The 21,829-nt window shown below is 47.4% G+C and overlaps 1 protein-coding gene across 1 annotated transcript in view; it reads left to right on the forward strand.

Annotated features, from left to right (window-relative positions):
- The window catches only part of CIMIP2A (ciliary microtubule inner protein 2A), an 86,896-nt gene that overhangs the window by 21,914 nt on the left and 43,153 nt on the right, over positions 1-21,829 (forward strand). The window contains exons 4-5 of the mRNA XM_075060686.1: positions 2,478-2,595; positions 20,374-20,468. Of these exons, the coding sequence (XP_074916787.1) occupies positions 2,478-2,595; positions 20,374-20,468 (213 nt within the window). The remainder of the gene's footprint in view (positions 1-2,477; positions 2,596-20,373; positions 20,469-21,829) is intronic.

Consider the following 21,829-nt stretch of genomic DNA (forward strand, 5'->3'; position numbering starts at 1 on the left):
AAGAGAGTCCTCTCTGCTGTTCTTACACTGTTCAGGTATGTGAGCACAGAAAGGGGTGTGCAGTGCTGCTGCACAGAGATGTGCAGGGATGGATGGTGATGAGTTCACTCTGCCACACTGCAAACATACATGAGCATGGGAGAGATCTCCCTGCTATTGTGGCATCACCAAGAACTTCCTACTGGCCTGGAAAAGGGAGAATCTACCCAGTGCATAGGTTCATAGATCTTAATGCTGGAATGCTGACCTCTTGCATGACACAAAGCACAGACCCTCCCCCTATGATTCCTGCATCAACAACTTCTGGTTGTGCTAGCGCAGATCTTTTAGAAAAACATCCAATCTTGATTTACCAAGTGTCAGTGATGGAGAATCCATCATGACCCTTGGTGAGTGGATCCAACAGTTAATTACCCTCACTGTGAAAAATGTATGCCTTATTTCTGTTCTATATAACTGCATACGCCATGCTCGTCGCTACAGTACCTGGGGGAGGAGGGGGTAGATCCACAGGTGTATTTAGGCACCTCCCTCTTGGTCAGAATTCTCAGCTGAGAGCCCGTTCCTGGTGTTAGGCACCTAAGCCAGGTCAGTTCTTTCTTACAAACCATGGGAGAGCCCCCATTATAACCAATGGGTCAGGGCATTCACTGTGAAGGGGAAGACCTGGGTTCAAATACCTAGTCTGTCTAATTTGGAGTAGGGATTTGAACCCAGGTCTGCCACCACCCTGGGGAGTGTCCTAACCACCAAGCCATTGCATACTCAGGAGGGTGCTCTCGCTCACTCTCTCCTGTTGAAGCTGTTCCACTTTCCATAACTAAATCTTCATGGAATCCGGGACCAGAATTCAAGGGTCCACCCACTTTACAGCTTAGTGCTTAGGTCATGGACCTGGGGAGTCATTTTTACTCTCTCTCCATCCCAATGAATATTTAATCAATCTATTTAGTTTAGCCAAGAGAAGGCTAAGAAGTGACTTGATCATTTAGGGGAAGGTTTCTGGCCTGTGTTAGACAGGAGCTCAGACTGCATCATCATACTGAAATCTATGAATCTATGCCAAGGGCTCTGGAACAGGGAGGGATCCGGGCCCCATCACTTCTAAAGGTGACTCAGGGGGAAGGGGTGGAGTGCAGGCAGGGCATAGGAGGAGGGGAAGGGCCTTGAGGGAGGAGTGGGGTGGGGCCCACAGTCCAGGCATTGGTGGCCCCCTCACTTCTAGGGAGCTTCTGGTGCTCCTGATTTTGCACAATGATTTGGGCACAGGAGGAAGGTAAGGGGGATGGGTTTTAGTAGTATGCTGGCACTCTCCAGCTCTGTACATGGCCATAAGGAAACCTTCCTGCTTTGCAACCACTGGCCATAGTGGAATTTTTGGATACCAGCAGTGTGTAGGTGCATGAGCATGAGGGGAACTCCTGAGCAGAACTACTAAGTGGGTATGAAGGAGGAGTTTTCCATGCCTGGATTTTGGCTTTTGAACCATTTATTGTTTTTCTGGTGGGTTTTTGTTTGGTTGGTTGGTTTTTGTCTTTTATTCCTTTTTCGAAAAAAAAGTCTGTCTGCTCTCACCCATTGGAGCTAATCAGGCCAGTCACGTGAGCAAACAGAAACAGAGTAATTTACTGAAGTGCAGCTCCACTCTTATTACTGGCAAGGACACCATCTGAGTCAGCAGACTGGTTTGCAGTGGATACGTCTACACAGCAACAACCCCCCCGTGGCAGTGACTCCTGGAGTGGTGAGTCAGCTGACAGCCTCCCAGGCTCATGCTACAGGGCTAAAAGGAGACTGGGTGAGAGGAGAGAATCTCAGAGCCCAGACATCTATTTTTAGCCCTGTTAGCATGAGCCCAAGTTAATTGATCAGGGCTCTGAGACGTGCTGCCCCGGGGGGTGGGGGGCAGTTGCTGTGTTGACATGTCCTCTGTGTGTCTAATCAGATCTGCTGATTTTAGTGACAGAACCAAGATTTTACTGTGTTTTATTCCTTTTAACCCTGTGGCACCAACCCAGCTAGGGGAGAGGAGGCTGCAGCCTGTTCCTTGCTGTGTGTGAGAAGGATTCCTTAGCAGATTATAATCAGTCATGCTTGTGCAAATCTATTGAAGGCAGAGATTAGGTGATTTTCCCCAAGCAAGTCAGTAGCAGTGTTGGATGCAGATCCAAGGAGTCCTGCATCCTTTTCCCTTGCTCTAAGCACTAGTTTATAGGACTGATTTTCAAAAGATTTCAGCACTTAACAGCTCCTATTATTCTCAGTTGAACTCTTGAAAATTTGCCTTGGCGAGCCAGCTGATCTGCCGTATTAGTGAGTGCACAAGAGGGTATCAGATTAGTCCCAGGTGTTACAGTACAGTAAAGGCAGAAAAACAGGCAGGAGATGTGATTTGTGGGCTCTGGCAATGCTGGGAACATCAGAGACCCAAGAGAGGAAGAAGATTTCATTGGCACTTGTTTTACTTTGGTTTTCAGCCTGTTAGGATTGAGGGAGTGCCTTTGGATGCAGTGACCGAGACAGTGGATCTAAGCAGATACAATCAGCTCCCAAAGCTGGATGTCCCAAACCTGATCCAACGGAAAGCCATTTCAGGTAGGAGTGAACAAGACCACATACAGGATTAGCCCAAGCAGTTACTCAACCATTTCACTGCAAATGAACGTTCTTCTCGTCCTCTTTTCCCTCTGAAAATCTTAAAGAGATTTGCCAGTGGCTTCCACTCCATTGTAAAGATGTGAATCTTTATCCACATTTCATAGATGGAGAAAACCAAGAAACAGAGGCTGGATGAGTGGTGCAAGGCCAACTGGGTTAAACAGATATATGGATGCCTGATTTGGTTTAGCAACTCCTCATTGGTTGAGTTTTGATTACAATCCAAATTCCTTTTTTCCCCAATCACAAAGGCCCAAATTCAGAAAGTTACTTAGGTGCCTATCTGTCCCTTCAGGGACCTATGTTCAACATTTAAGTGCCAATGACATTCTCAAACCAGCTGCTCACTTGCTGCCTAACTGTAGTTAACTAAATTTTCATGGTGGGCATATGTAGAACTCCTAAGTCCAGACACCACCCCAGAGCTCATGAGCTATTCAGAGCTCTTGTCCTGATGGCCCTGAAGCAGGGTGCTCACACTGCCCCCATCTCACCTGTGGGGACTTATCTGGTAGGTGTGCACACCTAAGACCTGATACCGGCACAAAACTCAGCCCTCGGAGCATGCATTTTGTGTGTGTGTGCATTCATCCAGGAAATTAAGGAATTCACCTGGGATAATCATAGAATCATAGAATATGAGGGTTGGAAGGGATCTCAGGAGGTCATCTAGTCTAACCCCTTGCTCAAAGCAGGACCAATCCCCAACTAAATCATCCCAGCCAAGGCTTTATTAAGACGGGCCCTAAAAGCCTCTAAGGAAGGAGATTCCACCACTTCCCTAGGTAACCCATTCCAGTGCTTCACCACCCTCCTAGTGAAATAGTTTTCCTAATATTCAACCAAAACCTCCCCCACTGCAACTTGAGACCATTGCTTCTTGTTCTGTCATCTGCCACCACTGAGAACAGCTGAACTCCATCCTCCTTTGGAGCCCCCTTTCAGCAAGGTTTAAGGGAGACCCAACTTCAAATCCCTGCTCTGTCTCCCATGTCCCTAGTTAATACCATAGCTATTGGTTCTCCTGGGATAAGTTTCTTTGAATTTCTCCTGTTGAAGTAGTTATTAAATATAATCCCTGGCAAAGACAGACTGACGCTATAAGCTGGTGATCAGGGCACTAGCTGGGATGCGGGAGATCCAGGCTGAAGTCCCTGCTCCAACTGATAGCTAATTACTTATACCAAGTGGGATGGATTCCCACTCCCAAACACCCAACAGTGTGGTGGTTGGAGCACTCACCTGGGAGGTGGGCTTAAGTCCCTGTTCCAAATCAGGAAGAGCCAGGATTTGAATACAAGGCTTCCAGGCTCTGGATGAGTGCCCCGTCCACTAGGCTGTTGGGTCGTCTGTCTCACACACTTGGGTTTGGGTTAGAAAACTCAGAGTTTCAGCTGCTGTGAGGGCATGGGCTGATTAAGTGGTTGACCTCGCTTTGGTACCTCACTCCAGGAGAGAGAGTTCACAGCTGAAGATCCTGAGCAGAAGGAGGGATCTATCTCTGGTCTGTCAGTCAGGCACCTAAAGTCTATGTCAATGGGGGGAGTTAACCACCTAATTACTGTCGAAGATCTGGATCTAAGCTCCATCCCTTTCCTCCGCATTTCACTCCTGGATAGCTTTGGCAGCTCCTTTCCCAGTTTGCTGTCTTCTGAGGATCCTTCCCATAGTTGCCTAACTGTCCCCAGGCATCATATGAGGAGCCTGGGCCCTAAGGTTGGGGATGAGAATTCCACTGGGTGGCTAGGCACCTAGGGGTTAGGTGTTGCAACACCCAAGTTTGGAGCTGATCCCAAAAGTCCAGTTGCACGTACAAAGGTGAGGTCAGATAGAAGATTCCGGTTTTAGTCTGTCTCTAATTCAGAGGGGAAAGGTTAACCCAGTTTTAATTTTTGTCTTTAAGAAAGATACCACCGTCAGAGTTGATACATTCAAAGTACAATACATAAAATATGCTAAATCACTCAGTGCAATTCTCCACCTGTGCTACGCCAGCAGACCAGACGATCACAATGGTCCCTTCTGGCCTTAAAATTGGTGGATTGATGAATCCACCTCTGACTATGTCTCCTTCCTTTTCTCTAGCCCAGGTTGAACAGAATCTGAGCACTCACTGCACAATGAACAAAGGTTACTTACTTGAAGGTTACTTTGAGTGGCCTCTGCATATGCCCACTTGTGGGATGCATCGGCTCTGAAGATGGACTCTTACATAGTAGCGCCCACTGGAGCGCTCGCATGCCCCCTCTTGCTCCTCCCACTTATTGTTCTTGAATGTTTTGAGAGTGAGGCTATAAAAGGGCACCCGGCATCTGTCTGTCTCTGCGCTTCCATCACTACCTCCTCAGGTCCATGTTGTAAGTAGGCCTCTGAGGAAGAGGGGAAGGTGGTTGAGGGAGAGTTAATTTGCAGCGTCCATCTCAAAGAACTCTGGTTGCAAGTAAATGGCCTCCACATATTCCCATGCATGGGATAGATTGCCAAACAGTAGTCCCGCTAAGGAAGGTAGTACAAGGAATCTTAATTAAGAAAAGATTGAATGACTGCTCTGCCAAATTGAACAGCAGAGCTGAACCCTAGGTCCAGAGAGCAATGTTTTTTTTAAATGTGTCTGAAGCTCTGTTTGATTACTTTCTGAATTTCTGTAATTGGTATGTGTCATAGGCATGCCATTGAATCTGCCTTGGCTTTGGTAGGGTGGGACCTTATCCCTTGATGGAGACGGACAGGAGTTAAATGTAAACCTCTTCTACACAGTGCTTAAGCCAGATGGTTAGAAAGACATGGTCTGCTCATTTTTGTTAAATGATAAAGACATTTGGAGAATGCCTGAATTCTTCAGACCTGTCTAAATAATAAGCTAAAGCTCCTTTTAAATCTAATATATGGCGGTTTACCTTGCCTTGAGTGAACGAGGTTTGGGAAAAAACAGAGGTAAAATGCATAGATTGACTGATGTGAAAATTCATGGCCACCTTTGGGAGAAACTGGGGATGTGCTGCTTTATCCTTATGCATCCGACGAAGTGGGTATTCACCCACGAAAGTTCATGCTCCAAAACGTCTGTTAGTCTATAAGGTGCCACAGGATTCTCTGCTGCTTTTACAGATCCAGACTAACATGGCTACCCCTCTGATACTTTGTCCTTACGGAAAATTGTAAAGCATGGTTCTGTTCTGAGTACAACTACTTGGCTTACTCTTGTTGCAGATGTAACTGCACCGAAAAATGCTATTTTAATTGATAAATAGAATAAAGAACATTTTCCCATTGGCTCATATAGATGCTTCATTAGCTGTGTGAGAACCAAATTAAGATCCCTCGAAGGTGTAGGACTTTTGATAGGAGGGTTGATATTGTTCAGAATTCTTGGAATGTTTGTTTTTTTACTTTCATGGGCAAACACTGATCTTTTGTCAGCAGTGGAATAGAGGCTGATATTGCTGAGAAATGAACCTTAACAAGAATAGTGATAGGCCTCAGAGTTTAAGCTGCAGCAAATACTCCAGTATGGATTGGACAGGTGTTTGCCCAAAGCATTAATCTTTTCCATTTTAAACTGTATCACTTCTGAGATGGTTTTTTTTCCCTAGAATGAACTAAAACTTTTGAACATCAGTTGAACAAAGTAGTTCCAAGTGGGTTAAAGTCCTATTTGCCCAGGCAGTGAGGTGAAGGGAGACCGGGTCGGGAAACTAAGCTCCACTGTGTTGCTGAGTCAGTAGATCTGAGGAGACAAGGAGAGACTGACAGTGCCCTGCTGAGAGGTGAAGCAGGTCAGGGAACTATTGACATCTGGCTCATGCTGGTGCAATTTAAATCATTTTGGTCTTGTCGTGCTTTTCCATCCTTATGACCTTCCGTATGAGCGGAAAAGAAGGGAAGGTATAAAGAGGCCTTTGGCTCCAGGCTGTGAGGAATGCATCCAAGACGGAATGACTGTACCACCCTGTTTTCAAGCACAATTTTCAGCATTCACCTACTGTTTAGCTTTGAAAAGGTCCTTATCTGGATGGCCCCACCATGCGAGGATCACTTTTGGTACCAGTGTTTTCAGTGACCCATTCATGAGTGTCCATCATTTTCCACTTAATTGGTCTGCTAGGTTGTTGTCTTTCCCTGCTAGGTGCAAGGCCACTGGATACATATCGAGGAGAAGGTGCCACTCCCACAGAGCTATTCACTCCCTGTGCAGTTTTGTGCCAAGGGCACCTTCCCATTTGTTTATGTAAATCGCTGCTGTGGTGGTGTCCTTGATAATATGGACATCTGTCTGCCGGCAATAAGGTAGAAATGTTTTTAATGCCCAATTAATTGCTGTCAGAGGTTGAGATGTAACCTCTTGTATGGGAGATTCCAGTCCTCCATGCTACCATACTGTTGCAGTGAGCTTTCCAGCCTCTGCTGGCTCTGTCTGTGGTCATTTTTATAGCTAGAGCTATGCTTCTGAGGATGCTGGGAGGTTAAAACCAACAATCTGGAGACAGTAACATCTTCTTTGGAATGGGAAACTTTTGATACATGATGCCTGCATGTGGTCATCAGTTCCTTGCCAGCTAGTGTTCCAGGGTTCTCATTTTGAAACGTATATAAAGGGTGATATACATTTCTGAAGATATAATCCTTATCAGTCTGAGGAAGATTGTGATTCGTTGCAAGGTGAGAGGTGCAAAGTGTCTATTGCTGATTGGATTCATAGATTCCAAGCCCAGAAGGGACCATTATGATCACCTAGTCTGACCTCCTGTATAACGCAGGCCAGAGACCTGCTCCAAGATAATCCCTAGAGCAGAGCTTTTTAGAAAAACATCCAGTCTCGATTTCAAAATGGTCAGTGATGGAGAATCCACCACAACTCTTGGTAGATTATTCCAATGGTTAATTATGCTCACGTCAATTTAGACTGGAAATAAGGGGTGCCTTTTTATCTAGCTGGGGGGGAGGGACAGTTCAGTGGTTTAAGCACTGGTCTGCTAAATCCAGGGTTGTGAGTTCAATTCTTAAGTGGGCTATCTGGGGCAAAAATCCATCTGGGAATTGGTCCTGCTTTGAGCAGGGGGTTGGACTAGATGACCTCCTGGCATCCCTTCCACTCCTGAGATTCTATGAGCCCTCATTTCTTTGTTCCTAGATGTATGACTTTACATTTAGTCATATTAAAACACACATTATGGCTTGCACCCAGATCACCTAGCTATCCAGATCACTCTGAATCAGTGACTTGTCCTCTTCATTATTTACCAGTCACTCAATTTTTGTGTCATCTGCACACTTTATCAGTGAGGGAAAGACAGTTACTCACCTTTGTAACTGTTATTCTTTGAGATGTGTTGCTCACATCCATTCCAATTACATGTGCGTGCATCACGTGCATGATCGTCAGAAGATTTTTAACCTAGCAACACTCGGTGGGTCAGCTGAGGTGCCCCCTGGAGTCGCACCCTTATGGCACCGGATATATGCCCCAGCTGACCCAGCACCCCCTCAGTTCCTTCTTGTCGGCTACTCCGACAGTGGGGAAGGAGGGTGGGTTTGGAATGGATATGAGCAACACATCTCGAAGAACAACAGTCACAAAGGTAAGTAACCATCTTTTCTTCATTGAGTGCTTGCTCATATCACTTCCAATTAGATGACTCCCAAGCCTTACCTAGGCAGTGGGGTTGGAGTGAGATGTCACGGAGTGAAGGACCGCTGAACCAAATGCAGCATCACCCCTGGACTGCTGGACTATCATGTAGTGGGCAGCGAAGGTATGTACCGATGACCAAGTCGCTGCCCTACGTATCTCCTGAATGGGCACGTGCACCAAGGAAAGCAGAGGATGAAGCCTGAACCCACGTGGAGTGGGCAGTAAGGTGCGTAGATGGGACACCAGCCAAGTCATAGCACACATGGATGCATGATGTGATCCAGGACGAGATGCGCTGGGAGGAGACCAGAAGACCCTTCATCTGGTCTGCCACAGCAACAAACAGCTGTGACTTTTTCCTTAAGGGTTTTATTCACTCGATGTAGAAGGCCAGGGCCCTGTGAATGTCCAGGGAGTGCAGCTGTTGCTCCCATCGAGAGGCATGCGGCCTCGGGTAGAAGACAGGGAGGAATATGTTCTGGTTGACATGGAAGGTGGACACCATCTTAGAGAGGAAGGCCAGATGGGTCGCAGCTGTACCTTGTCCTAGTGGAACACTGTATACGGTTGTTCTGATATGAGTGCCCTGAGCTCAGACACATGCTTTGCCGAGGTAATAGCTATGAGGAAGGCTGTCTTCCAGGAAAGGTACAGGAGCGATCAGGAGGCCATCAGCTCAAACGGGGCACCCATGAGTCTGGATAGGACCAGATTAAGTTCCCACATAAGGACCAGTTGTCGAATTCGTAGGAACAGGTGCTCCAACCGCTTGAGAAAGCTGTTGACCATGGGATTGGAGAAGACCAAGTGCCCGTTTTCGCCTGGGTGGAAATAGCTGCCAGGTGCATCCTGATGGAAGATATTGCCAAGCTCTGCTGCTTTAAAGACAGGAGGTAGTCCAAGATGATAGGTACTGACGCCTGTAGGGGGGTCGTATGATTCCAGGCGCACCAGCAGGAAAACCGCTTCCACTTGGCTAAGAATGTGAACCTGGTAGACGGCTTCCTGATACCCAAAAGGATCTGCTGGACTGAGTGAGAACAGCACAGCACAGACTGATTTAGCCATGCAGCATCCACGCTATGAGGTGGAGAGACTGCACGTCGAGATGACAGAGTCGATCGTGATCCTGAGTAATCAGGTCTGGCCACAGCAGGAGTGGAAAAGGGGTGTCCACTGACAGCTCTAGGAGAGTGATATACCAGGACTGTCTGGGCCATGCCAGGGTGACCAGAATCAGACAGGCTCTGTCCCTGTGCAGCTTGATTAGGACCCTGTGGACTAGTGAGCATGGAGGAAAGACGTCGCACAGGTGATCCTTCCACCGTATTAGGACGGCGTGTGACAGGGAACCCAGAGAGCACCCTTAGAGACAGCAGAACACCTGGGATTTCCGATTCTCGCGAGAGGCGAATAGGTCTATCAGGGGAAAGCCCCACTTCAGGGAGACAGAGTGGATGATGTCTGGGCGAACTGACCACTCGTGAGCCTGGAATGATCTGCTGAGGTGGTCTGCTAAGGTGTTTTGGACCCCTGGGAGAAACAACGCCACCAGATGGATCAAGTGGGCTATGAAGAATTCCCACAGACGAGTGGCCTCTTGACAGAGGGGGGACAACTGGGTTCCCCCTTTCTTGTTGATGTAAAACATGGCCGTAGTGTTGTCTGTGAGGACTGCAATATAACGGCCTTGAATGTGCTCTCGGAATGCTTGACATGCCAGGCGCATTGCTCTGAGTTCCCGTACGTTGATGTGCAGGGATAACTCTCCTGCAGACCATAGCCCCTGTGTATGGAGGTTCCCGAGGTGGGCTCCCCATCCCAGGAATGACACATCCGTGACTAGGGACACGGAGGGCTGCGGAGCATGAAATGGCACCCCTTCACACACTGATTTGGGGTCCAGCCACCAGCCTAGAGAGGCTAATACCCCTGACGGGATGGTAACCATCATGCTCAAGCTGTCCTGACCTGGGCGGTATATTGTTGATGGCCAGGCTTGGAGTGGACGTAGTCGCAGCCTGGCGTACCTGGTCACAAACGTGCAAGAGGCCATGTGTCCCAGGAGGCACAGGCATGTTTTCACGCTCGAGATCGGGAAGCTTTGCAGGCTGTGGACGATGTTCACCAGGGATTGGCAACGTGCTTCTGGCAGAATTGCCCAGGCTAGGCCTGAGTCTAATACTGCTCCTATGAATTCTATCCTCTGGGTTGGTACCAGAGTGGATTTCGTGACATTGAGCAGGAGGCCCGGCCGACTGAACACGTTCATGGTGAGCTGAACATGAGACTGCACCTGATCCCTGGAGCGAACCCGAATAAGCCAGTCATCAAGATATGGGAACACTTGGACCCGTTGTCGACGAAGGGAGGCAGCCACCACAGCCATGCATTTGGTAAACACCCTGGGACCCCTGGATAGGCCGAAAGGAAGGACGGTGATTTGGAAGTGCTGTTGATAGACCACAAAGCGAAGGAAGCGGCTGTGCGCTGGGTAGATTGCAATGTGGAAGTATGTGTCCTTCATGTTGAGGGTGGTGACCAGTGTCCTGGATCTAGGGAAGGAATAATCGTCCCTAGTGAGACTGCAGAACTTCAATTTTACCATAACTTTGTTGAGTCCGCGTAGGTCCAGGATGGGCTGAAGCCCACCCTTGTCCTTGGGGATTAGGAAGTAGTAGGAATAAAAGACCTTGCCCTTTGACTCTCCCGGAACCTCCTCTATCACTCCCAAAGCCAGGAGTGATTGGACCTCTTGTAGAAGGAGGTGCTCGTGAGAAGGGTCCCTAAAGAGGGATGGGGAAGGAGGGTGGGGGGCGAAGCAAATTGGAGGGAGTATCTCCTTTCCACCGTGCATAGGACTCAACAATCTGATGTTACATAGGACCACGCACAGAGGAAATGAGAGAGACTATTTTGGAAAGGCGGGGAAGGATCCTGAATGGATACTGGTGCTCCGTCCTCGGGTGCACCTTGAAAAGTTCTGCTTAGGCCCTGCCTATGGCTTGGGAGGGCCCTGGTTTTGGCTGGTTTGTTGTCCAGTTTGTTTCCTTTTACCACCTCGTCGCGTCTTCTAAAGAAGTCCTGTCTCGGCCGAGGGGGGGGGGGGGTATGACCTCTGAGGCTGTGATCTGAAGGGCCTTCTCTGTGTTAGTGGAGTATGCATCCCCAGAGAGCGCATGATAATTCTCGAGTCCTTCAGGCTCTGCAGCCTTGAGTCTGTCTTCTCGGAGACTAGGCCCTGGCCATCAAAGGGCAGGTCCTGGAGGGTCTGCTGTAACTCTGGTGGTAAGTCAGAGATCTGCAGCCATGAGATGCAGCACATGGCTATGCCCAAGGCCAGGGTCCTGTCTGCTGCGTCCAGAGAGGCTTGTAGAGAAGTTCTGGCCACCTTCTTTCCCACCTGTTATAGCCCCAGATTCCTCTCTGGACTCCTGTGGAACCAACTCCTTGAATTTCTCCATAGGGTGCCATGAATTATAATCATATTGGGTCAGGAGTGCCTGCTGGTTGGCCACCCTGAGCTGCAAGCCTCCGGCTGAGTACACCTTGTGCCCAAACAAGTCTAGACGTCTCGCATCCTTTGATTTAGGCACCGGGGCCTGCTGACCGTGCCGCTCCTTCTCATTGACCAAAGCCACGACAAGGGAGCGTATTTGGGGATGCGTATAGAGGTGCTTGTAGTCCTTCAAAGAGACAAAGTACTTCCTTTCCACCCCCTTAGCCCTAGGTGGAGTAGAGGCTGGTGATTGCCAGATTGTCTTGGCATTGGCCTGTATGGTTCATATGACGGGGAGGGCAACTCTGGACGGTGCCTCTGTGAACAGAATGTCCACCACAGGGTCCTCTGCCTCCACCACCTCCTCTACCTGGAGGTTCACATTGCGCACCACTCTGCAGAGCAGTTCCAGGTGGGTGCAGAGGTCCATCACACTAGGAGCGTGGGCCTGTATTGATGCTGGAGCAGTCACCTTAGAGCCTCCCGGGGAGCGTTAGGGGTGGCAAGACACAGTGGCCTCTGGTACTTGGGGGTCCGAAGGAGTGGAACAGTGCGAGTGTGACGATGCAGAGGCAGAGCAAGATGCCAAAGCAGTGCTGTACGCGCCAGTGCTGTTTGGTGCCATGGTGCCGGAGACCGGTGCCATGAGGCAGAATGGTACTGAAACATTGATTGGTGCCTGCAGTCGTAGCAGTACCGGGAGCCTGATCTGGATCTCAATGGCTACCTCCAGTGAGACTGGCATTAGAATCAGCTCTGGGTCGAGTGCTGCTCTGACCGGTACCGAGAGCAGTGCCAGGAGTCCAATCGGTACCGGCCATAACACAATTCGGATCTCTGCAAGTCAGAGCAGCGTCGCAAGTACGACCGGTGCCAAGAACGAGAACGGTGCTGGGACTGCAAATGACACTGTGATAGGTGCCGGGAAGAAGACTGGGCCCGGGATCAATGTTGTCCTTCTTCACCCAGCAACGGTGGTCACATGAGGGACGGATTTCCCTTCGACAGTGCTGTCTGTGCCAGAGGTGCTGCCAGCTGCAGAGGATTCGGCTCTGTGAGTGCGATCAAGTCCCCCACCATTGAAAAGGTCTCCGGTATGGAGGGTAGTCTCAGCTCAACCATGGTGTGCCCCAGGGAGTTTACGTGCACTGGACTTGTGGCGCCGGAGTCAACGGTGCAGAAGCCAATATTTGTCCTATGCGCTCCGGCAGTGGACGTGGCTCCAACTGCGGTGCGGAAAGCGTTGGCAGTTGTCGCACTGACAAACAAGAAGTGGCCAGCACCTGCTTGGTGGTGGAGGTGTCAGGGAGATCTGGCACCGCGAGTCTTTGGTAGAGTTTGAATGTGGTGCCAGACCAGTCGGTGCCGCAGGGGCACTCTGCACTGAGGACGACGGTGCCTAGTCTTGATGCGCAGAGGAAGGGACCGGGCTAAGTGCTGCCTCCATAAGGAGCTGCTTCAGTCTAAAGTCCCACTCCTTCCTGGTCCTCGGCTGGAAGGCTTTGCAAATGCAGCACTTGTCTGCTTGGTGGGATTCCCCCAGACACCTTAGGCAAGAGTCGTGGGGGTCTTCCGTTGGCATCGGCCTCTGGCAAGCCGAGCAGTGTTTGAAGTTCGGAGACCCAGGCATTGGTCTAGGTTCTGGGATAGGAGAGAGGGGAGAAGACCCCGTTCCCCCCCCACTAATTAAACTAACTCTAACTATACTAAGTAATTCACAGCTATTAACAACTAATCAGAAACTATTAACAGGTACTAAAGCGAATGCTAGGGAAGTGGAGATCAGCTAAGTCGTGCTCCACAGTTCCAACGACAGTCATGGGTGGTAAGAAGGAACTGAGGGGGCACTGGGTTGTCAGGGGCATATATCCAGCGCCATAAGGGCGCAACTCCAGGGGCGCCTCAGCCGACCCACCAAGTGTTGCTAGGGTAAAAATCTTCCGACGATTGTGCATGCAGTGCGTGCACACCTAATTGAAATCGATATGGGCAACACATCTCGAAGAATTCATGTTTTCTTCTAGGTCATTGATAAAAATGTTAAATAATATAGGGCCAAAATCTGATCCCTTCAGGACCTCATTAAAAACACACCTTTCTGATGATGATTCCTCATTTACAATTACATTTTTAGATCTATCAGTTAGCCAGTTTTGAATCTATTTAATGTGTGCCAGGTTAATTTTATATTGTTCTAATTTTGTAAATCAAAATGTCATGCTGTACCAAGTCAAACGCCTTACGGAAGTCTAAGTACATTACATCAGCACTATTACCTTTATCAGCCAAACTTGTCACCTCATCAAAAAAAGATATCGAGTTAGTTTGACAGGTTCTATTCCCCATAAACCCATGATAAGTAGCATTAATTATATTACCCGCCTTTAACTCTTTTTATTGACCAAATCCCATATCATCCACTTCATTATCTTGCTTGGGATCGATGTCAGACCAACAGGCCTATAGTTACCTGTGTCATCTCATACATCTTTTTAATTTATTAGCACAATATTAGCTTTCTTCTACTCTTCTGGATTTTTCCTGTTGTTCCAAAACGTATTGAAAATCAACATTAACAGACCAACAAGTTCCTGAGCCAGCTTTTTTTAAACCCTTGGATGGATGTTATCCAGACCTGCTGATTTTTAAAATATTCAACTTTAGTAGCTTCTCTTTAACATCCTCCTCAGACACTAGAGAAATAGAAACAATGTTATCATATGCTATGGTTCCATCATCTGTTGTTTTTTCTCAAATACAGAACAGAAATGTTTAGTGAACATTTTTAGTCTTTTCTGCATTATTATTGATAATTCTACCATTTCCAGCTAGTACTGGACCAATATCATTTTTAGGATTTTTTTGTTCCTAATATACTCGGAAAACTCCTGAATTTCTTTAACTCTGTTGGCCGTAGATTTCTTCTTATGGCCCTTTGTTTTCTTTATCAGTTCTCTACAATTCATGGCTTCTGATTTATATTTATTTCTGTCAAATTCCTCTTTCTTCCACTTGTTATATATTATTTTTTATAGCTGCCTTCACATCCTCTTTAAACCAGCAGAGTTTTTTAACCAGCACAGCCTTCTTCCTCAATTGTGGGACAGTGGCTTTTGGGGCATCTAGCAAAGTCGTCTTAAACAATTCCTAATTATCAGTCACATTTTTCTGATTAAATTTTTCCTCTCAGCTGATATGGCTCATAATTATTTTTACCTTTTTTTCTTGCCCATTATAAAAAGGTGTATAAGGAGCCAGTCATCCTGTTCCCTTTTGTGATTAGGTGGTCTGTAATAGACACCAGCTAATACCCCATCTTGTGCTTTATCTGTTAGGATATTGATCCTTAAACAGTCAAGATAATTTTCTTCCAAGTTATCCATCACTCAGAAACAGGACATGCTACTCCCCCTCCCCTTTTGCCCACTTGCTCTTTCCAAAATAGGTTATAACCGTTGATTTTAACATTCCAATAGTGTGAATCACCCCACCAGGGTTTAACAAGATCAAATTTATGCTTATAAATGAGGACTTCCAGTGCCTCTTGTTTGTTATTCAGGCTCCTAGCATTGGTCTATAGGCCATTAAAGAATTTTTTCTCTTCATATCCTTTGGTTCCTTGATTAATTTTGTCCTCAATATCTTGATTTTGTGCTGCTCAGTGCTTATATCTTCCCTCTTTTTACCTTTCCCTTTTGTTATTAGTGTAACACGCACCTGACTACTCTGGCCAGCCTATTTCTGGGGTGATGGGTCACCCTTCTACTGAGGTGGAAACCATCCAAACTATACAGCCCCTTCTCATAGCAGCTGGGCTAATGTTCCACAAAACCAAAATGCTCCACTCTACACCACTTACCAGTAGTTCACTTTCAGAATCTTTTGCATTCTGTCTTTTACGCGTGGGACAGAAAGGATCTAAAGAGAAGATGGCTTAGCCTTAAACATCCATGCTTCCAAGTTTCCTGATATCATCTACGCTCTGTGGGATATGCTGTGATGCAGTGTCATTAGTGCTACTTTGAACCATCACCAGTGGAACTTTTCCCATTGACTTCAAAAGCCTATCGAATCTTAATGTGATATCTCATGCCTAACCCTGGGAATGCAGCACATTGTCCTTTTGTCCTCCTGTCCCTTGTAGAACATTCTTTTGATTCTTCTGAGTATTGAATCCCCAAGAAGGATCATTTGTCTTCCTTGGGGGGTTGGAGAACTCTTTGTGGACAACCTTGATTTTCTTACAGGTTGGGCCGATCTGCCGTCTGCAGATGTGTCCCGTGCATCTCACCATTCCCTTGGACCTGCTGGATCTTGAAAATTATCTTCCACAGTTTCCCCGTTGAAGACCCGGCATTGTTTTGAAACTTGGAGCTGTGTGGAATTATTCCTGGTTCTATTCTCTCTGGGGGCCACAGCCTGGCCATCCTTACCTACCTCTAGCATATATGACTCCTTATATTGGGGGAAGGAGGCATGTGACCACCGTACACGTCTCCCCTGCCCAGTGATCCCCCACCCTGCATCCAGCCTGGGGCTGCAGCGCTATCCTTGCCCCACATTACTGTGGGGGGGAGGGGCTCTGTCCTTCTCTCCCTGCATCTTCCCCTGCGTCTCCCCCACTGCACGTTCGGCTACTGTCCTGGCAGCCAGGCAGAGAGCAGAATGGAGCTGGTTCTGCCTGAGAGCCTGGCTCAGAGTCAGTGGCAGCCCGCTCCCTGCCCAGGCTAGGCTGCCAGGGACAGAAGCCGAGCATGCCAGGATAGGGGGAGGGCTCCAGTTAGCTTGGCCCCAGTCAGTCTGGAGGGAGGTTTCTAGTGGAGTTCCTCATAGATCAGTGTTGGGACCAATCTTATTTAACATTTTTATTAATGACCTTGGCACAAAGAATAGGAGTGTGCTAATAAAATTAGTGGATGACCCAAAGTTGGGAAGTATTGCCAATATGAGGGAGGCCCAGAATACCACACAAGTAGATCTGAGTGACCTTGAAAACTGGAGTAATAGAAATGGGATGAAATTTAATAGTGCAGAGTGCAGGGTCATGCACTTGGGGACTAACACCAAGAAATCCTGCTATTAGCTGGGGGCTTATCAGTTGGAAGCAACAGAAAAGAAGAAAGACCAGGTTGTACGGGTTGATCACAGGATGACTATGAGCTGCCAATGTGATGTGGCTGTGAAAAAGGCTAATGCATCAGGCCAGGCATTTCCAGTAAAGATAGGGAAGTGGTTATTGCCATTATAAAAGGCACTGGTGAGACCTCATCTGGAATACTGCATGCAGTTCTGGTCTCCCATGTTTAATAAATATGAATTTGAACTGCAGCAGATGCAGAGAAGGGCTACTAGGATGATCCAAGGAATGGAAAACCTCCTGTAACATAGTGTGCATTCACTGCCACGGCACCTCCTGCTGGTTACCTCAGGCATTAGCTCATCCCAGCCTTGGAGCGCCTCCTGCTGGCCGATGTCTCCCTACCAGTACCTACCTCCTAGTCAGTGCCCACCACAGTACTTTAGTCCCTCGTCCATCACCTGCCCATGGTGCCTTTTTTCCTGGGTACTGCCCCCCAGTAGTACCTCCACACACAGGGTCCTCCCCTCCCCAGGGAACCCCAAGCCCCTAAACCCACCTCGCCTCACTGATCCACTGCCAGTCTTCATCTAGCCCCTTCCCTTACGGGCAAACTGCAGTCTGAAGTGGTCATCATCATTGGCTAGGGGGTTCAACCTGTTGCCTCTTCCTTCCCTGGCTGCCTCCCCCACAGCCCTAATACTTCTTCCAGCCCTGACAGCCAGGCCTCTGCCTGGGGGCCTTGCCAGGCTGGAGCTCCCCCAGCTTCTCCTGCCCTTCCCCAGCACTGCGCTGTCCAAGGTACCCTTTGCTCTTTCAGGCAGCCAGGTCCATCTCTCTCCAAGGCTGGAGAGAGACTGACGGCCTTCTGGCCCTGCAGCCCATTTATAGGGGCCAGATTGCCTCCTAGCCTTTTCCTGATTGTCTTTCAGCCCCAGCCGTCTCCAAGGGCTGACTTTTAACCCTTTCTGAGCCAGAGTGGGGAGACCGCCCCATTACACCTAGCTTTTGAGAGGTGACTCAAAGAGCTTGGCTTGTTTAGCCTGAGGAGGAGATATGATTGCTCTCTATAAATACATCAGAAGGATAAATATCAGGGAGGGGGAAGAATTACTTAAGTTAAGGGCCAATGCTGACAAAGAACAAATGGCTATAAACTGGCCATCAATATGTTCAGGCTTGAAATTAGTTGAAGGTTTCTAACCATCCAAGCAGTGAAGTTCTGGAACAGCCTCTCAAGGGGAGTAATGGGGGCAAAAAAATCTAACTGGCTTCAAGACTGAGCTTGACATGTGTATGGACGGGGGTGGAATGATGAGCCTGCCTAGAATGGCATGTAGCTGATCTGCGACTGCTAGTAGCAAATATCTCTCACAGCTGGTGATGGGACACTAGATGGGGTGGACTCTGAGTTATTACAAAGAATTCTTTCCCAAGTCTGTGGCTGCTGGATCTCGCCCACATGCTCAGAGTCTAACTGATCGCCATATTTAGGATCAAGAAGAAATTTCCCCCCAGGTCAGATTGGCAGAGACTGTGGGGATTTTTTGCCTTTCTTTGCAGCATGGGAGACTTGTAGATTTAAACTAGTGTAAATGGTGGATTCTCTGTAATTTGAAGTCTTTAAATCATGATTTGAAGACCCCAGTAAATCAGCCCAAGATTATGGGTCTATTATGGGAGTTGGTGGACAAGGTTCTGTGGCATGCAACATGTAGGAAGTCAGATTAGACAATCATGATGTCCCCTCTGGCCTTTACGTCTATGAGTAGCAGTATCCTGATGAATCCAGGCCTCTAATAAGTGCTAATGTTGCACCTTGAGAACAATGCTTGCTTTCTGGAAAGTTTAGTTTATTAACGCAAGCTTTATGAGGTCTTCCACTCAGTGACCATATAGGCAAAATCTCTTTCAAGCATATTCTGTAATGTTCATATTCTTAAAGTAAGAGCTTCTATTCTTCAGCTTACCTACATTAAATGGAACAATAAATCAAATATTAATACACACAAACTCAATTCTAAATATAGTGTTCTGGGAAATAAATTATTGTGAGGACCTTGGAATGATTGTACTTCATGAAATGGTTTTAAGTTTCGGGGGTAGCCATGTTAGTCTGTATCCACAAAAACAACAAGGAGTCCAGTGGCACCTTCAAGACCAACAGATTTATTTGGGCATATGCTGAAGAAGTGAGGTTTTTTTTACTCATGAAAGCCTATGGCCAAATAAATCTGTTAGTCTTTAAGGTGCCACTGGACTCACACTTTAAGACAGACTCATATCTATATACATTCCACCAGCATTAGCAGGGATTAAACCATTCCATTCAGATTCACATCACAGCGCATTGTCACTTCAGCTATAGGAGTACCTAGCATCAGTGCTACCTTGCTATCCTCACTGTGGACCAGGCGACAAAGGGAGGCATAACACATGCTCTGCCAAGGGGATCTACAACGATTTATAAGACAGCAGCACAGTGTTGGGCATCACGACGCCTGGGTTTTATTCCTGGGTCTGGGAAGTGACCGGTCATGCAGTTAGACGCAGCAGAGACAAGCACACAGGTTGGCACATTCCTTCTGAAAGACAGTATGGCAACATGGATGAGGTTTAGGTCTATCTGACCGAGGTTCGGTTTTCAGCTGTGCCTGGAGTGACTAATCCATGAAACATGTCAAGGAGAGTTGCCTCCCCTCAGGCAGGGGTATGAGGCCTTCGTTCATAAAAAGGGTCGCAAAGTGCACACGCACACATTATTTGTTTCTCTGCTCCCTCTCGGAGACGTTGCAGACCTATGATGAGGTGCCTGGCACTTGCAAAGGCTGAGCCAGAGGGTTGGTGCCTACTTTACAAGGCCATGTGGGGTGACTGCACCAGAAAGTTATCTCCTCTTAATCGCTTCTGGGTGGGGGCAGAAAAGAAAGTACAGTCTTATCGGTCTGGAGTGGATGAGGTACATCCCTGGCTCCAATAGCTGAAGGTTTATGGAGCAGAATTACCTTGCCTCCAAAGGGAACCTCTGTCTATGGGAGGAGGAGATTCTTAATTTTTTTTTTATTCTTTTCTTGTTTTGCCTTTATTCCCCCTTTCTAGCTTCCTTCTTCTCTGATCCTCAGTGAGGAGTTGCTGGAGGGGAAAAGGAACATGAGAAATGAAAGAGGAACTTCATTTTTCTTATACTTGACTATGTATTCCACTATGACATACCAGTCACAGGGCTTTTGGTTATGAAGAAACCGTATTTCTGTTCCCATTATATGGAGGTCATATATAGATAAAGAGGCCCCTCTAGCTCACAGCATTTTCCCTGGGATAATGAAAAAAGCCATGTTTCAAAATGACCAATGGGTGTGAAATATCTGATTTTAAATTTAATCTAGAGATGGTTTAAAAAAATCTGAATTTGCCTAAAATGCTCCTGCTTGTATATTGTTGAGCCCCATACAGTGTGTACTGATGTGTTCTCAAGCAACAAATGTGCTCTCTTCTCTTCACCTAAAGGGTACACTGGATTTGTACCGCGCTTCACCTGGATTATGGGTGTTAACTATCTCAAGGGAGTTAAAGATGCCATGAATGAATTTGACAGAAATCAGGTAAATTATAGCGACATGCATTTTTTTCAGCAAACTGATTTAGGCCTTGACCCACCTCTCCTGGAGAATCTTTCCTTTGACTGCAACAGGAGCTGGATGTGAGCTCTTCTATAGTCAGGATAAAGCTCTCCTAGGTAATAGGCTGAAGAAATGTCATTTGCCGTAACGATTAGAATGAACTGAAAAGCTGTTCCATTTTGGATTTACCAACTAAGCAAAGTGCAATGATCTATATTAGAGAGACAAGGTGAGTAGGATAACATCTTTTATTGGACCAACTTTTCTTGGCGGAACAGAAAACTTGTTTATTGGACCAAGTTCTCTTGGTGGGAGAGACGATATTTACATCACCCACCTTGTCTCTTTAATTCCTGGGACAGACACAGCTACAACACAGCAGCATTACAATTCTAACTCAGACCAGGGCTGCCAGAGAGTGGGGGGGCAAGTGGGGCAATTTGCCCCAGGCCCCACAGGGGCCCCCAGGAGAATTTTTCAGGGCCCCTGGAGCAGGGTCCTTCACTTGCTCTGGGGGCCCTGGAAAACTCTCACAGGGCCTGGGCCCCCGGAACTTCTTCCGCTCTGAGTCTTCGGCAGTGAGGGGAAGGACCCCCCCACTGCCGAATTACCACCACAGCGGGACTTGCCGCCGGGTCTTTGGCAGTAATTAGGCAGTGGGGAGCCCCCGCCACGGGTCTTCGGGGCCTTTTGGTGGCGGGTCCCGGAGCGGAAGGACCCCCTGTTGCTGAATTACTGCCGAAGCAGGGGCCCCCCACCGCCGAAGACCCCAGGCCCCCTGAATCGTCTGGGCGACCCTGACTCAGACCTTCTTTGAATTCATGGGAGTTTTGCTTGAAGCAGCACTCTGTAAAGCCTAAACCTCTAGGTTTATCCCTCTACTTGCACTCTTATAATTTGCTCACATTACCCAGAGATTGAAGAGAGATTTCTGGATGCCATTTTTAACAATTTATTATTCATTATTAAAAAGAGACCATTTCAGTGTTGTCAGCTCTTATGATTTTATTAAATCACTAGCACCTGGAGTCAGGTGATTATGTAATAATCTCAGCTTTCATTTAAACAAATATTAAGTCTCTAGTCTTCATGGCTGCGGAGAAAAACTTGAGAATTTGACCCAAATGCCCTCGAAATGTTCAGAACTAGAAAAAAAAATTAAATAACTTCCCCCCTAAAAAACCTCATGATTTTGGGAGGCCCAACTCATAATTTTTTAATGTTTGAATTTAGCAATACTACCATTTATACTCTTATACAGCATTTCATGGTGCACTACCTTCTCCCTTCACCACCTCCCTGTGAAATGTACCCTCTTGCTACACCTCATGATGTCCATCCTC

This window comes from Chelonoidis abingdonii, chromosome 24 (genome assembly GCF_003597395.2).
Source record: "Chelonoidis abingdonii isolate Lonesome George chromosome 24, CheloAbing_2.0, whole genome shotgun sequence".
Lineage (NCBI taxonomy): Eukaryota > Metazoa > Chordata > Testudines > Testudinidae > Chelonoidis > Chelonoidis abingdonii.